General features: G+C 38.2%; 1 protein-coding gene across 1 annotated transcript in view; it reads left to right on the plus strand.

Annotated features, from left to right (window-relative positions):
- CTR9 (CTR9 homolog, Paf1/RNA polymerase II complex component) overlaps positions 1 to 16,844 on the plus strand; it is a 114,815-nt gene that overhangs the window by 86,432 nt on the left and 11,539 nt on the right. The window contains exons 3-17 of the mRNA XM_044681825.1: positions 307 to 482; positions 2,320 to 2,418; positions 3,576 to 3,815; positions 5,152 to 5,269; positions 5,777 to 5,866; positions 7,852 to 8,000; positions 8,610 to 8,717; positions 9,739 to 10,083; positions 11,478 to 11,567; positions 11,681 to 11,809; positions 11,912 to 12,095; positions 12,580 to 12,668; positions 13,360 to 13,545; positions 13,728 to 13,815; positions 14,040 to 14,188. Coding sequence (XP_044537760.1) covers positions 307 to 482; positions 2,320 to 2,418; positions 3,576 to 3,815; positions 5,152 to 5,269; positions 5,777 to 5,866; positions 7,852 to 8,000; positions 8,610 to 8,717; positions 9,739 to 10,083; positions 11,478 to 11,567; positions 11,681 to 11,809; positions 11,912 to 12,095; positions 12,580 to 12,668; positions 13,360 to 13,545; positions 13,728 to 13,815; positions 14,040 to 14,188 — 2,240 coding nt within the window. The remainder of the gene's footprint in view (positions 1 to 306; positions 483 to 2,319; positions 2,419 to 3,575; positions 3,816 to 5,151; positions 5,270 to 5,776; positions 5,867 to 7,851; positions 8,001 to 8,609; positions 8,718 to 9,738; positions 10,084 to 11,477; positions 11,568 to 11,680; positions 11,810 to 11,911; positions 12,096 to 12,579; positions 12,669 to 13,359; positions 13,546 to 13,727; positions 13,816 to 14,039; positions 14,189 to 16,844) is intronic.

Consider the following 16,844-nt stretch of genomic DNA (forward strand, 5'->3'; position numbering starts at 1 on the left):
GGGCGGGGGGTGGGGGGTGGGGGGAAGGGGGCGCAGAGGGGCCTGCCCCCGCCCAGCGGCGGGGGCGGGGCGGGGCAGCCGAAGGGGCTCGCTCTTCCCTTCTCTATCCTCTACCCCTAACTCTGTTCCGGAGTCTACCCCGAGTTCTGACCCCCCCTTTCCCTCCCCCCAGCCCAGGGTCTGACCTGCCTCCAACCCCGATCCCAGGTCTGAGCGGTCTAATGGTCTCTGGTGCAGACCAGGGAAAGGGGCTCTGAGAAGACTGAGAGCCGGATATTCCGACTGACCCTAGGGTCTCTGATGCAGACTGTTCTGGAGGCTCCGAAGAGGCAGAGAGCCTGACACCCCCACCTTCGACCCCTGTTGGAGTGATCTTGGGGTCTCCGGTGCAAACAGTGCCGGAGTTCCCAGTTAGGGGGAGTCCAAGGAGGCCGATAACCACCTCTCCTTTTCTGTCTGCGAGCCCCTCTGACCCCCGGACTGTAGGAGTACTCCTGGCAACTTTACCCAGACCCCAGTACCTGTCACCCCACTCTCAACTTAGTGGGAGCCCCGACTGCCCCTCCTCCAACCCCAAGCTGTCCACAGGATCCTGGCCCAAACGAAGACACTCTGCTTTTACAGTGGAGGAAACTGAGATAAGCGCAGCTGAGGGAATGAGCTGACCTGTTTCCCCAAGGCTACCGGCAGCTTGACAACTGTGGTAGCATGCAAACCCCGGGGCGAAGCTTAGAAAAGAGCTGGGAGGGGGGACGGGTCTACACCTCGAAGCTTAGCCAGGAGATTCAGAGGACCAGAAAGTTGAGGGATGTTGTCAGAACTCCTCTGGACCCTTTCCTCTCTTCATTGTAAGGGGTTCACTCCCGCTGCTTTGTATGCACCCGAATTTTAGACTTTTCCTAATGTTCCAGTTTAGTATTTAAAGTCATCCAGAGTGGAGTTATATCCCTGCCTGATTGGTTATGCACATGTTCAAGTGTGTCTCTGACATTAGGGGCCGCTGCTGCTTGGTTCCATTTGCAAAGCTGATTATTTTACAATGTAGTTAGTTCACTTTATGTTTCCTCAAAGTCAGTCCCCCATCACTATAGTCCTTCTCTCTGGGTGATGTGGAGGTGATTCTGGGTTCTTGAAGCCTGTACCAATTCAGTGTAAACCAGAAGTTGGGGGGAGGGAGGGAATGGAACCACCATTTGTGCCAGCCTGAATTAAGAGCCTACACAGACTAAGGCTATGTCTTGAAGATTAGCCTAACAGAAGTCTGTCAATTAACAGATTGTTTTTTTTGGTGATATGATAGTATTTTTGGCCACAGAAACTCCTGTAGGCCTACGAAGTCATAGTGGAGACTTGCAGTCTTTACTTACCCTAATGAAATCACAGGTTGTTAAAGTATTAAAATACAAGTATTCCTTCCGTATTATGACGTTCTGCCTCCTGGTCAAGGGTCAGCATAAGAAATTAAATTGGAATTTTGGGAAGTGTTTTGTGGAAGCTGCAGACAACACACAGAGGTCAGCAGATGACAGAAAAAGTTTAGAAACCATATAACCTATGACCAAATACTTAACTCAAAATCTATAGTAAGGTATTGTAAATGTTTCATAAAAGAAAAAGAAAAAATTCATACTTCAGTACAAAGGGAGAGCCAAAAAATTTTACCTGGATTTTTCAGATTGTAGGGGTGCCCCACCCCTAACCTTCATGATTTGGAAAGGATACCTGTATATACAATTTAGGGCTATTTTCCTTGGTAATTAGGGTGGCATACTTGGGTTCCAAGTACAGATGCAAATCAGTGCTTGTTGTATTCAGCACACCAAGACATCTCTGGTATTTTAAAGCGAAAATGGTTTTGGTTCTGCCTTATCAAGTAATGCCAACTTTTTTGTGCTTATACTTATGAATATATTTCTTGTGCTTGCCCAGTGGTTCCCAAACTTTTTTGGCCTACCGCCCCCTTTCCAGAAAAAATATTACTTAGCCCCCTGGAAATGAATTTTTTAAAAAAATTAATAGCAATTAATAGGAAAGATAAATGCACCTGTGGCCATCACCACCCTGCTGTGGATCACTGCAGCACCCACCAGGGGGCGGTAGCGCTCACTTTGGGAATCACTGTACTTGCCAAAAGGATTTAAATGGTATCAGTACTCTTGAGCTGGGCATTTTGTCTCATTTGAAAATAAACATAAGCTATTTTTTCTTGTTTATTACATAAATATGTATACGTGTACCAATAAATAAAATTTGTACTTTGGGAATAACAATTGTGAACAAGGATGTGAATAATGAGTAACAAATATTTTTGTATTTTAGGTCATTGAACTTGACTTCGATCAGTTACCAGAGGGGGATGAAGTTATCAGTATTCTGAAACAAGAACATACTCAGCTGCACATATGGATCGCCTTAGCGGTTAGTATTTATTTAAATAAGTCTTTTTCATTTACTGACTAGGAAAATAAGTTCAGAGTATGTATCTTTTAATATGCTACGTGTATCTGATTTCCATTCAAGATAGACTTCAGGTCCGTTGTGGAGTTATATTGTGTCCAAAGAAATTTATTCTCTTATCATTTGTAGAATAGGTTTGACATACTAAATGTACAGTATTTCATCATTTTAAAAGAAAAGTTATTCAGAATAATCCAGATAAATTCTGGGCATAAGTTTTTGTGAAGTGAAAACTGGGACCACCTAATGACTCTCCCTCAGCCCGATTTTCCAGGAAATAGAGAAATTAGAAGCAGTAGTCATTATAAATAGAGCTGACATTTTTAAAATGTCTACTATGTGCCAGGCTTTATTATTCTAGGAGTTCAGGATGTAAAGGCAAAACCAAAATAATTTTTTCTTATCCTGCTATATCCTCTTGAATGATACCATGTAGAAGAAGAGTTATTCTACTGAAGGAGAGAGTTTCAACTATCTTCTCTGTGCATTGGACTTCCACTTCATACCTACAACTTTAATCTCTGTCCTGAGCTATAGTCCTATGGCAATGTCTGCCTAAAAGGACATTTCCACTTAGATTTCCTGTTAGCATCTCAAACACATTTGAGACAGAACTCATTATCTTCCCCAACAAACTTATTTCCCCACCAAATGTTTCCATTTCTCCTTCCAATTTCTCAGGTCCTCACCCTAGGAATAATCCTTACTTTTCCCTCAAACCCTATATCCAATCACTTACCAAATCTATTGGATTCTACCGCTACAAAATTTCTTAAATCTACCCTCATTTTTCCATTTTTATAATTCTACTTTTATCAGTTTTTATAAGGCCTAGACAGTTGTAATAGACCACTAACTGATCTTGCTTCTAGTTTCTCCCTTCTCTAATCCATCTTGTACATGCCTGCCTAACAGAGATTAACTCATATCACTACCATGTTCAAAAATCATTCTCCATTGCCCATAAGAAAAATAAAGCCCTCCACTTAGCTTTTAAAGCCCTTCAAAAATCTGGCCTCAGCCTTACTTGTCCAGATATATTTCATGCTACTCTCCCACCACAACTCTTGAGGGCTCAGCTTAGTTGCTATCTCTTATCTAATTTTTCTTTTCTCTAGCTGGAATATTACAAGCAAGGCAAAACAGAAGATTTTGTGAAGTTGTTGGAAGCAGCACGAATAGATGGCAACCTAGATTATAGAGACCATGAAAAAGACCAGATGACTTGCCTAGATACGTTGGCAGCCTACTATGTACAGCAGGCCAGGAAAGAAAAAAACAAGGACAACAAGAAAGAGCTCATCACACAGGCAACTTTGTTGTATACGATGGCTGACAAAATTATCATGTATGATCAGGTAAAAAAAAAGTTTTCCTTAGCAATGTTTTTAATTGATAGCTGCTGAGTATGGTTTACTATGAGGGTGTATCTTATTGTTTAATGAAACAGACTCATCTTTCTTACAGAAATGAATATTGATTTAGCCAGAGTAAGAGAGGTTTGTGACGAAAAGTAAACTGTCATTATTGTTTTGTAAAATCTTGAGTAAAATGGCTCTGGTGAATCTGAATCTGGATTCTCTTTGATATGGTTGCCTTCCCTAAACCACAGCCTCCTCACCTTGTGCAGTTCTCATTCATGTTGTTCCAAAAGTCCTCCAGAGGACCTGCTCAGCATGCTGCTTGACTCCCATAGGCTTTTAAAATCCTAGAGGTACCAGTGCTCATGCCCAACTGCTATCTCTTATTCCTTACACCCTCTACATGACCAGCCTACCTTGCTTTCTGACTAGACATGTTCTCAATGCCACTTTCCAGTCACTCTTGGTAATAGAGGTTCATAGAGTAACAAATGTAGAACCAGAAGGAACCTCAGAGGGTAGCTAGTCCATCTCCTTCAATTAAAAAATAAGGAAACTGAGCCCCAGAGACTTGAAGGGATTTGGCTAAAGCTGCAAAGTCACATAATTGGATTCGTACTCAGGTGCTTGATTACTTTCTCCCTTGCACCATGCTCTGTGTAGCCTTTTGCATCCATCATTCAACTTTCCATTGCTTTTTAGGTCACTTTCATGGTTGGTATTCCAGGGGTTGTAGTGGTAAATGATTTGTAGCGATATAGCTAGCTTTCATCATCCAGAAAATATTGGTGTTTTAAAAGAAGACTTGTGGTAAGGAATAGCTTAGGTTAGTAGAAAGTAATTGAGGTTAAAGTAACTTGCCCAGGGTCATAGAACTAGGAAATGACTAAAGTCAGATTTGAACCCAGAACCTCTCATCTCTAGGCCTGACTCTTTGTCCACGAGCCACTTAGCCCTTCCTATTTGCTTCTGATTCATTTTTATGAAGAAGTTAGTTGTATGAATGTAACAAGTATAATTCTCCTGTACAACACACTGTTTAAGCATTGTCATATTTTCTTGGTGGGGGGAGGGGGACAACCATAGATTTCAGACAGAATTTGGAAATGTAGTGTTTTTGTCATCAGAATTATTGTGAAAAGTGCAGTTTAGGAAAGTTTTGTTTTGTTTTTTTTAGTTTAAACTAATTATATGTTCTACTTCAACTATTTATAATTAAAAGGATTCATCTCCATTTATCACATTTTACCCTTTTTTATCACAAGTTCTTTGGAAATAAATATTGATCATCTATTATAAATGGAAATTTGATTTGGTGCTTCTTTTTGTCTAGAACCATTTATTAGGAAGAGCCTGCTTTTGTCTTTTGGAAGGTGACAAAATGGATCAAGCTGATGCACAGTTTCATTTTGTACTCAATCAATCTCCAAATAATATACCAGCTCTTCTTGGTAAGCTATCTTTGGTAGCCATCTTAGGAATCTTATTTCTTCAGCTGTATCAGTAATACAGTTCTCTTATTGAAAGTCAGACTTCAGCCCTTCAGCAAAGGGGAAAGAATTTTGTTTTAATTAAAAAATGAAGCTTATCTTCTAAAGAGTATTTCAAAACATTCAGTGGATGAAATCTACAAAGAGAAAACATCCTGCAGATTGTGCTTTTAAGGGATTAAATTATTTTGTAAAAAAAAATTATTGTTGAAATGGATAGAAATTAATAACTCTGAATTAACTATTAATTCCTGAACACTGAATGATTAGTAAACAGTGACCCCTCCTTTTTCAGCCAATATACCAAAATAGTTCAGAGAATTATTTTAAAGATACATGGGGTCTGATCTTAAAAGTATATTGCTTCTTCTGTGTATTTATTTGTATTGAAATCATGGGCTTGGCTTTACATTTTTTAAACTAGCACTTTCAATTGATTTTGCCTTTTTTTTTTTTAAATCATGACAGGTAAAGCTTGTATTTCATTCAACAAGAAAGATTATAGAGGAGCCCTTGCATATTATAAAAAAGCTCTACGTACCAACCCAGGATGTCCAGGTAAGGGAAGAGCAAAAGTTAGTTAATTAATTTAAGCTAAAACTGTGACCCAACTTAATATCAATAGTTTAGTGGAATGCTTTTTAACTCTCAGGTTATATGAGAAAATGTACTTCAGATAGAAAAAGAAATGACATTAAGAATTTTTTTAAATTTTCCATTACTTTTTAAAACAAGATAATAGGTGATAATGTGCCATTTGAATTCATAAAATCATATTAGAATTGAAAGGGCACTTCAGTGATCACATAATTTAGCCCCTACTTGAAGCATGAGTCCTTCTACAACACTCCCAGAAGTTTTGTTATTTTAAGAACTCTGTTGACAACTCACTATTTTCTCAAAAAGCCCATTCACTTTCAGAAAGCTCTAATTACTAGGAATTGTTGCCTTGTATTGAATTAAAATCTGCCTGTCTCTGGCTTCTACCCTAGTTCTTCCCTCCATGCAGAAATAAAGCTAATAACCTCTTCCCAGAGTGAACCCTTAAAGCTATCTGAAGATAGTCTTCATGTTTCTCCTACCTATGTTGTCTCTCATACCAACACCAAGTTTCTTTTGCTGATCCCATGTGGCATGGCTTCAAGACTTCACAGGACCTTCTTAGTGACTTCCTTAGGACATTCTCTTTCTTGGTAGTGTCCTTCCTTAAACGGCATTCCCAGAACTTAATCCAGCAATCTTAATGTAGCCTGACCAGGGTGAAGGACACAGGGCTGTAATGATTTTCTTCAACCAACCCAATTCACACGCAAAAAAAATCAAACCTAGATTGTGTTTACTTTTTGTATATTTTTTATTTACTCAATGCATAGGTGTTTTCCCTGATAAAATGTCAGTTTGAGCACAAGGCCATTTGGTTTTTGTCTTTATGTCCCCAGAATCTAACACAGTGTCTGGCACATTGGTGTTTAATAAGTGCCCATTAATTGATTTGCTGAGATACTTTGCTGAAATACAGGTATGGTATAGTTCTCCCAGACTTGTAATCATATCAAAAAAGGAAGTAGGATTAATGATCATAATTTTTTTTCCCCTCTAAATTCTCAATATCATGCTGCATTCAAGAAAGTAAATCTCAGTTATCATCAATTGCTAAATAAAAACATTTGCCAAGTGTTTTGCTATGTGTCAGATACTATAATCATATTGTACAATCAGAAGGGAGATAGCAGTGTTTCAGTATTCATCATATACTGGTTTTTCGTTACTTTTTTACAGATAAGCAAGAAAACTTGAAAGAAGCATTGTGTTTCAAGAGTGTCTGTTACTCTTCCTACCCTTTTTATTAAAGGAGAATGGTCTTGTCCATAGGTGTCTGGTACTTTTTCTACTTAGATCTAGTTTCAGCTAGTGACACCACTGGATCACCTAAAGCCCTTTCTCTGATAGTCCTTGTAGGAGTCTGCCAACAAGCCCAGCTATTGTTCATGGCTGGTAGCTCTGACTCTTCCCTCTGCACAGAACCTTTTCCTTAAGTAAGTGCCTTTCTATCCTCTTAGGCAAGCAAGTAGTAGTCAGTATGTATGTGAGAGAGCAAACCATCTATGGCCAGGTTGTTGTGCTACTTAAAGAGCAGATCTGTGAAAAGGAAAAAAAATCTACAGACAGTACTTTGTTGTTGTTAATAACAGCACTTTTCACTTTCAAGGAACTTTTTGTTTTCTCTACCTGAAAACTGTCAATCAGAAACACAGTCTAACTGTGTTGGGAGATGTATAACAAACCAGCATTAGGGATTTTGCATTCTCAAAGGGAAGGTTTACATCATTTAAATACATGGGGAAGGAACTCTGATGTAGGATATGATTTGACCTATGGAAAAAACAAATCAGTAACAAAACAAGATATTGATAATTCAGTTTTACTGTATTTACATGAAGTGGAGAAGGGTCAAATTTTGATTTTCATTGAACAGAAGTAATAGAACTTTTAAAAATACCTTAGTTTTACAGGTTGAATAAGTTGGTTTTGTTTTTTTTTAGCGGAAGTTCGCCTAGGTATGGGACATTGCTTTGTAAAGCTGAACAAACTGGAGAAAGCTCGTCTGGCATTCAGCAGGGCCCTGGAGCTCAACTCCAAGTGTGTGGGAGCATTAGTTGGATTGGCTGTCCTAGAACTTAATAATAAAGAGGTATGTGAATAAGAAAATAATTCAAGTGCTGATTAACTTGGTTATCAATGAAAAATTCTTAAAGAATCTGTTTAGCTAAAAGGATGAATTGAAAATATAGCTTATAAAAAGGAACCATATTTTCTTTTATAAATAGATTCTTCTTTGCATAATATGATATCTTCTTACAAACCATCTACAAAGGTGGCCTTACTTAAGGAAGAAAAATGATTCCGTCAGAGTATCATTAATTATATGCATTTAAATAACAGATGTGACAGACTGTTAGGAAAAGTTTCATTAAAGCTAAAAATTAATTGTATTGGAGTATTTTCTTTTGCTTGCCATGTTGAACCAAAGTGTTCTAAATCATTTGTGTCAAATGATGCTCACATACTCAAAATTATAACATGAGGGAATATTTCCAAAACTTCAATAAAGTTCTTGTAGTTATTGGGAAACATTTAAGTTATATATAGACAAGCAAAGTAAGAGCTACAGTGCTATCTAGGTTTGGCTTTTTTGTGTCAGCTTCATATCTTTAAAAGTTGGAAAAGAAAATATTTTGGAAAAAGTGCTTCAGCTTATTATTCATTTATACTCTAATCTCAATCTCTGTCTTTTATTTAGGCTGACTCTATCAAAAATGGCGTCCAGCTTCTTTCCCGAGCGTACACAATAGACCCTAGCAATCCTATGGTACTAAACCATTTGGCAAATCACTTTTTCTTCAAAAAGGTTTGAGAAATCTTTTATCTTTAACTCTTGATTTCGCTTCAAAGCATATGACATTTCTTCTTTTATACTAATGTAAAGTTGGTCTGAGACTGATAAGTATAGATTAGGACCTGAGTTTTTATATTGATCCCTCAGTTGATTGCTATATCATGATCTAAGCCAATGATGGCTAACCTTGTAGAGTCTGAGTGCCCAAACTGCAGCCATCACGCTGCATGTGAGCCGCCTCCTCTCCCCCTTTACCCCAAGCAGAGAAGGAAGGAAGCATTTTCATTAGGTTGCTGGGCAAAGGGGTTGGCGATGTGAGAAATGTCCTCAGGTGTGCATGGAGAGGGGGAATGGAAGAGTACCCTCCAGCTCACTCCAGCATGCATGCCATAGGTTTGCCAACACAGATCTAGGGTATCTATGTATTTCATGTGCTCTCTCAGTGGAATGGATTCTAGCTATGTGCCCCAAGACAAGTCACTTACCCTTTCTGACCCTCAGTTCTTACCTATAAAATAGGAGATCATAATATTTGTTTTCCCTACCTTTGAGGAGTATTGCGAAAAGAAAACCTTGCAGACCCTAAAGATGCATCTAAATGGAACCATGATTATAGGAAGTGTGATATGTGTGCCTTCTTTAGAGTGGCAGATATGTAGAGGACATTTGGTAAATATATGATGACAACTTTGTTGTGGTCCATACAGAAGTATGAAGTTTAAGTCTTAATTTGTAGGAAGTGGTTTCTTACTCCTGTCAGTATAGAATTCTGACTGATAGCTCTCGTGAGATAAAACCAGGAATTAAGATTTCATTTATTTGCCTAATACACACCACTAAAGTAAAGGATTATTAAGTGCATGGTGTCCTTTGTGAGGGAGAAAAGATCAAACTGAGGTGGCCTGGTACCAAATAATGCTACTATTTGAGACATCTAATTCTTATATTACTTCTGGAAACATTTTCTATGACATCATCTTTTAGGGTGACTTGGTGTTTTATCCTTCTTTTTCTTGTGTTCTTCATTTTTCAGGATTATAGTAAAGTCCAGCACTTGGCTCTCCATGCTTTCCATAACACAGAGGTGGAAGCTATGCAGGCAGAAAGCTGTTATCAGCTGGCCAGGTCCTTCCATGTTCAGGAAGACTATGATCAAGCTTTCCAGTACTACTATCAAGCCACCCAGTTTGCCTCATCCTCTTTCGTACTACCCTTTTTTGGTTTAGGTCAGATGTATATTTACCGAGGTGACAAGGAAAATGCATCTCAGTGCTTTGAGAAAGTTTTGAAAGCCTATCCCAATAATTACGAGACAATGAAAATTCTTGGTTCTCTCTATGCTGCCTCTGAAGATCAAGACAAACGAGACATTGCCAAGGTTCTCCTAAAAATCTTAGCTATTCTGAAATCATTTCCTTTTCGATGTTTCAGTCAAGCTGCTAGGTGCCAGGCACTGGGCTAATATTGGGGATTCACAAAGAGGCAAAAGACAGTCCCTGTCCTCATGAGGTTTCCAATCTAATGAGGGAGATAGCAAGCAAATAAGTTCGTACAAACAAGCTCTGAACAGGATAAATTAGAAGTAATTAATAGAGGGAAGGTACTAGAATTGAGGGGTTGAGAAGGTCTCCTTGCAGAGGGTGGGATTTTAGTTGGGACTGGAAAGGCCCCAGGGAAGTCATCCCTTACATCTCATTAACTCTAGAAAAAAACTAACAATAGAATTTGATATTTTAGAAATGTGATTATTTTATCCTTATGCTACCCTCTCAGCTGACAAAGATCATACAACCCCTCTTAGTCTTAGAAAATAGTGTTCACAGGGGGCAGCTGGGTAGCCCAGTGGATTGAGAACCAGGCCTAGAGATGGAAGGTCCTAGGTTCAAATCTGGCCTCATCCACTTCCCAGCTGTGTGACCCTGGGCAAGTCATTTAACCCCCATTGCCTAGCCCTTACCACTCTTCTGCCTTGAAGCCAATACACAGTATTGACTCCAAGACGGAAGGCAAGGGCTAAAAAAAAGAAAGAAAGAAAATAGTGTTCACAACTTAGTATAACCAAAATCATTCATCCCCCTACTGGCCACCCTTCTGGGGAAGCACTTCATTACACTTACGCCTTGTGGACCTGGGACAACAGATCACAGGAACTGATCTTCTACTTGGTATGGGATCCCCAAGGCTTGTCAACTTCATTGACATTAGCCCTTTAGAAACTTGGGCTTGCTTTCATGTCTCAAGAATAAGACTTTTGGGGAACAGCTAAGTGGCTCAGTGGATAGCAAAGCCAGGCCTACAGGCAGGAGGTCCTAGGTTCAATCTGGCCTCAGATACTTCCTAGCTTTGTGACCTTGGGCAAGACATTTCCTAGCACTTATTGCTCTTCTGCCTTGAAACCAATATACCGTATTGATTCTGAGAAGATATGGGTTTTAAAGAAAATAAGACTTCAGGGGGAAATCATCTAAATAATATAGTGTTTTGTGGTTACAAAAGGCTTTATGGATAGGAGAACTCCAGTTTTCACATTACCTCAGACTTGAAAAGGTTGAGTCACATACCCAGGGCCAGACAATGAAGCCATAAGAAAAACTAGTATCCAACCTACTTCCTGACTTCAGGTCTGTTCTTTCTCCTTGATACTTTATAAACATTAAGGTTTTGATTTTGTCACTTTGATAAGTTCCTCTTTGGATGCTCTAATGCTACCTTCATGATTCGTCTTGGTAACTTGTGGATAGCACACTGATCCTGGTATCTCCTGTGCCTCAGGGCCACTTGAAGAAAGTCACAGAGCAATATCCGGATGATGTCGAGGCTTGGATTGAATTGGCACAAATCCTAGAGCAGACTGACATACAAGTACGTGGTATAGAATTCCCTTTGAGCTCGGCACTGCCCACTGTGTGTTACAAACTGTATGGTGTTGGTCATCACAGTGACTTAAGCCTACCTCTGTCTTTATGGGCTCACAGGGTGCCCTCTCAGCATATGGTACAGCAACACGAATCCTACAAGAGAAGGTACAGGCTGACGTCCCACCAGAGATTCTGAATAACGTGGGTGCCCTCCATTTTAGGCTTGGAAACTTAGGGGAGGCAAAGGTGAGAAAATGAAATATCCAATAAGCCTCTGGAGTATTTCGTTTCTTCAGCCAGCCCTGACTTAACTTTTTTTTGAAAGTTGTTTTTCTATTTTTTTAACAGAAATATTTTTTGGCATCTTTGGATCGTGCCAAGGCAGAAGCTGAGCATGATGAACATTACTATAATGCCATCTCAGTTACAACATCATACAATCTGGCCAGGCTTTATGAGGCAATGTGTGAATTCCACGAAGCAGAAAAGCTGTATAAAAATATACTACGAGAGCACCCTAATTATGTTGACTGTAAGAATTTTAAATTACTTTTTAAAAACTGCAAGTCAGTTATTCATTTAACATACATTTATTTAACAAGCATGCAAAAATGAGAAATGTTGACATTTAACTGATACTTATTGGAGGCCTACTATATACTTGGTATGACATTAGCTATATGAGATACAAAAGGGAAAAAAGATATAACTCCCAGCTTCATAAGACTTAACTGTTTGCCGGACAGATTTGAACATGGCCTTTAAAAATGAGTAGGATTGGAGTAGAAGGTGCCAGGAGAGAAGTATGGATGGAAAAGGAAGGGGAGATAGATGGGATGCCTATGGGGCTTAGGAAGGAGACAGAACTTTGGGACTGGACAATTTGTGTGGGTGAAAATTGGGGGAAATTTGGATGGTGGCCAAGATTTGGACCTTGAATGACAGACTGAAGTAATAGAACTTGACCTTAAGTTTGATTTTATAAAGCTGATATTTTCATATTCATTTCTTTCAAGGCTATTTACGTTTAGGAGCAATGGCTAGAGATAAAGGAAACTTTTATGAGGCTTCAGATTGGTTTAAGGAAGCCCTTCAGATCAACCAGGTGGGTGATATTAATCCTTTTTGGGAAATGAAAATTTTCAGTTAATCATCTAATGAGTGTATTTCCTTTTAAAAATTATGACCTATTGATCTCAGGTATATCATTTACCAATTTTTGTTTCTTTTTCATGGTCAATGGTGGGTGGTTTGATACTAGGTATATGGACTTTTGGGGGTACAAAGACTCCTAGAAAGTTGAGTTGGAGGGGACCTTAAAGATCATTCAGTCAAATTTCCTCTCTACTGCATTCTCAACAAACTTAATCTATTAATGAGTATTCGATGCCCAGTACCATATATGTGCAGTTATATCCATATGTCCTTATCTTCAAGTGTCTCTTTCTACTATTGCCTCTCCATAAAAGTAACCTGCACTCCTCATGTGACTTGGGGTGAAATTCATTCCAGTATGTAGAATGTCACTATATTATAGCCTTTGTTTTTGTGATGCCTCATCTTTCAAACCCTAAGTTTTCTTTTATTCTCAGTTCATGGGGCTTTCCATTACACCAGAATTGGAGAGTTAACATGGAAGACGTAGACTACATTAGCTTGGAATTCCTGACTTTTGTCTTAGCTCTTCTACTGACACCTTCTAATTGCAGAGAAGCCCCTAATGATCTTAAAGATCTTCCAACTTATACCCTTCTGAGACCTAGAATATTTAAAATCTTCTAATATGTGTTTTTCAGGATCATCCAGATGCTTGGTCTCTGATTGGCAATCTTCATTTGGCCAAGCAAGAATGGGGTCCAGGTCAGAAGAAATTTGAAAGAATATTAAAGCAACCATCAACTCAAAATGACACATATTCCATGCTGGCCCTTGGCAATGTTTGGCTACAGACTTTGCATCAACCCACCAGAGACCGAGAGAAGGTAATTGCTTTATTTACTGAAAGTAGGGTTTGGTGTTTTTGACTGAACTACTGAGGGGGTAAAAGACTCTCACAGGTCCAGGAAAATCTCAGAGGCAGGACAGCGTCGGCGACGTGACTAAAATGAATGAGAGGTAAAACTACCTGGCTTCTCTAACTAATGGTGTCATTTCTCTTCTGTAGGAAAAGCGACATCAGGATCGTGCACTAGCCATCTACAAGCAAGTCCTCAGAAATGATCCTAAGAACCTCTATGCTGCCAATGGCATAGGTAGTGTAAAGCTTGTATATTTGCACTAGTTTGAAATTTATGATTCGGAGACGAGTGATGGTGAATCTTAGTTCAACACTGAGGTTATTACCTTGAATTTCTCTATAAATACAATTCTGAAATATGATTTGCCATTTTTATTTGTCCTAATTTCCTACTAGGCACTATCAGCTTAAACTAAAAAAAAAATTTTTGTTGTTGTTGTATATTTCATTTCTCTTTAGGTGCTGTGCTGGCCCACAAAGGATATTTCCGTGAGGCTCGTGATGTATTTGCCCAAGTAAGAGAAGCAACTGCAGATATCAGTGATGTGTGGCTAAATTTAGCACACATATATGTAGAGCAGAAGCAATATATCAGTGCTGTTCAGATGGTAATGTATATACCTTTTCCTTGGATCATCTAAAAGTAATAGAAAATTTGGAATTAAAAAATGTTTGTTAAGACCAGTTGTTAAACACTTTCTTAATCACCTCTGCCCTCTAGTGGAATGAAATACTATTCTTTTATCATTTTTCCTAATTGTTCAAAATTACAGGTCAGAGCCTCTTATGAACAAATGCACTGAGTGTATCAGAATTATTTTTAATTCTGTTACAGTTTTAGTTTTAATATACATTAACTTAAAGCAAAGTAATTCATTATCTGAACTCTAGTAATCTGGATAATGCTCTAAATCTGATAGAAAAATGTATATACTTTAAAACTAAAATTTCCAAAGTGAAAGAGCTAACAATTATTTAGTCTAACATAGCCAGTATAATGAAAGGAAACTCATGGTCAGCTTATTCTACTTTTGCATATTTCTTCTTAAATTTTTTAAAAATAAACTTGTATTATTTTGTATTTTCATCACTTACATTTTAAGAGGATAAAGAACAATTTATCAAAACTAATCAATATATTGAAAAAACTAATCTTATTTGTGGTGTTCCACACTCATTGCCCCCTCGTTTGTTCTAAGAAGCACAGGGAAGTGGTCCCCTCTCATGTCCCCTCTTGAGGCCAATTATCATTTGCAGCTTTGATTATTTTGTTATTCCCCTTTATATTGTTGTCACTTTTTAGTGTCTTCTTGGTTCTGCTTCCTTTACTTTGCATCAGTTCATTTAAGTTTTCCTATACTTGTCTGTATTCATCACATTCATTGTTTCTTAGAGTGTACAGCTATTGGTTTAGCCATTCCCCAATTGATGGGCATCTACTTTTTCAGTTCTTAGCTAGTATAAAAAGTGCTACTATAGATATTTGGTATATATGGGTGGTTTTATTGTCATCAACCTATTTCGGATACCTAAGCAGTGCCATTTCTAGGTATGAACAATTTAGGCTTTTTCACAGGTTCTAAGATAGAATGATTACATCCCCTTACACATAGTAAAAGCTTGGTTTTTATTGAATTGAACTGACTTCACTCAGTAGGCAATTCTTTGTGGGTAAGAATTGGGTCCAGAATACACATTCTCCTTTTTCATCCTTCTATCTTTAACAAAACAAAACTATCATGTTCTGAAATTGATTTGCTCTTGGCAGAGAGAGAATGTACTAGCAGATGTCCAGGCATTGGAAGACCTCCATCACTACTAGAACATGTTTCTGTGTAAGGCTTATGATCTCTTTAGTAATTTCTTCATCTTTTCCCTCTTTTAGTCTAGCTAGTCTATAATATGCTGTAAATACACTATTCTTGATCTTTACTTCAGTGCTTTCTGCCTTGGCTCCCAGATTTTCTTATATGAGTATATCTTGTTAATATAAAACAGTATCTCTGCATACCCTTAATCTACTCCCTTTTACTTGTCCTATTTATTTTAAATAAAAGATAGCTTTTCAGAGTCAGATTGAAATCACAAATCTCATCTTCCCAAATTTTGGTGATCTCTATGGGGTCAAATTTGTTTCCTTCATTTAATATCTCTAATTCTTCTTGCGTGTTTCATATACTTTGAACCTTTGTGTATCAGCGTCTCAGTAACTGGCTCCTTCCTTGGATTTTGTTTCCTGTAAATTTCAGAGTATCTCTTTTGTTAGTCTCATTGTATCTTTACTTTAGAATCCAGCTTCATAGATATTTGTAGTAGTTTTTCCATCCTACTTTCTTTTCAGTTTAAACTATTAAGTTTTAGTATATATTACTAAGGCAAGATAGTGAAGTATCTGATCTCTAGTAAGTTAGGAAATGGTCTAAATCTGATAGATGTGCATAATTTAAAATTACAAAATTTCTATAGTGAAAGGGCTAGAGTTTTTTCAGCCTCACATGTAGCCAAGAAATGATCACTCAGCCTTTTTCTTGAATACCTCCACTGAAGGGAAATTCATGGACCATTTGCAAGTCTCCAGAAAAATCTGTTTTTTGTTTTGTTTTGTTTTTTCTTTTAAGCCCTTACCCTCCATCTTAGAATCAGTAGTATATGTATTGGTTCTAAGGCATAAGAATGGTAAGGACTAGGCAATGGGGGTCAAGTGACTTGCCCAGGGTCACATAGCTAGGAAGTGTCTGAGGCCAATTTTGAACCCAGGATCTCCCATCTCTGGGCCTGCTTTTCAATCCACTGAGCCACCCAGCTGCCCCAAGAAAAATCTGTTCTAATTGACCCTTTTTAGATGCATTCCTTCCCTAACTAGGATCTTGTTGATAACAAACATTTGTGAAATGCCTACTCTATGCCAGGCACTGTTTGTATCATTTCAGCTTGTGCTAAAAAAATCCAAATTCTGTTCTCAGACAAGAGTTCATCTTTTTAACTGCCTGACCACTTCCTTCTCTGTGCCTGGTTTATTCATTTATAAATTAGAGCTGGGAATAATGTTCCTACTTGCCCATGTAGCTGTTGCTGAGGATCAAATGAGATAATGAATGTAAAATATTATATGAACCATTAAATACTATGTAAATGTCAGCTACTGTTATTTTATACAGTGAGAATTAGGTAAACAGGGGCACTTATTGTACACTGTTATTCATTGTAGAGATTGAGATTAATTCAATAAATTGCCATCTGCCAAGCCTTAAACATAGCCTGATT

Source organism: Gracilinanus agilis, chromosome 6 (assembly GCF_016433145.1).
Source record: "Gracilinanus agilis isolate LMUSP501 chromosome 6, AgileGrace, whole genome shotgun sequence".
NCBI lineage: Eukaryota > Metazoa > Chordata > Mammalia > Didelphimorphia > Didelphidae > Gracilinanus > Gracilinanus agilis.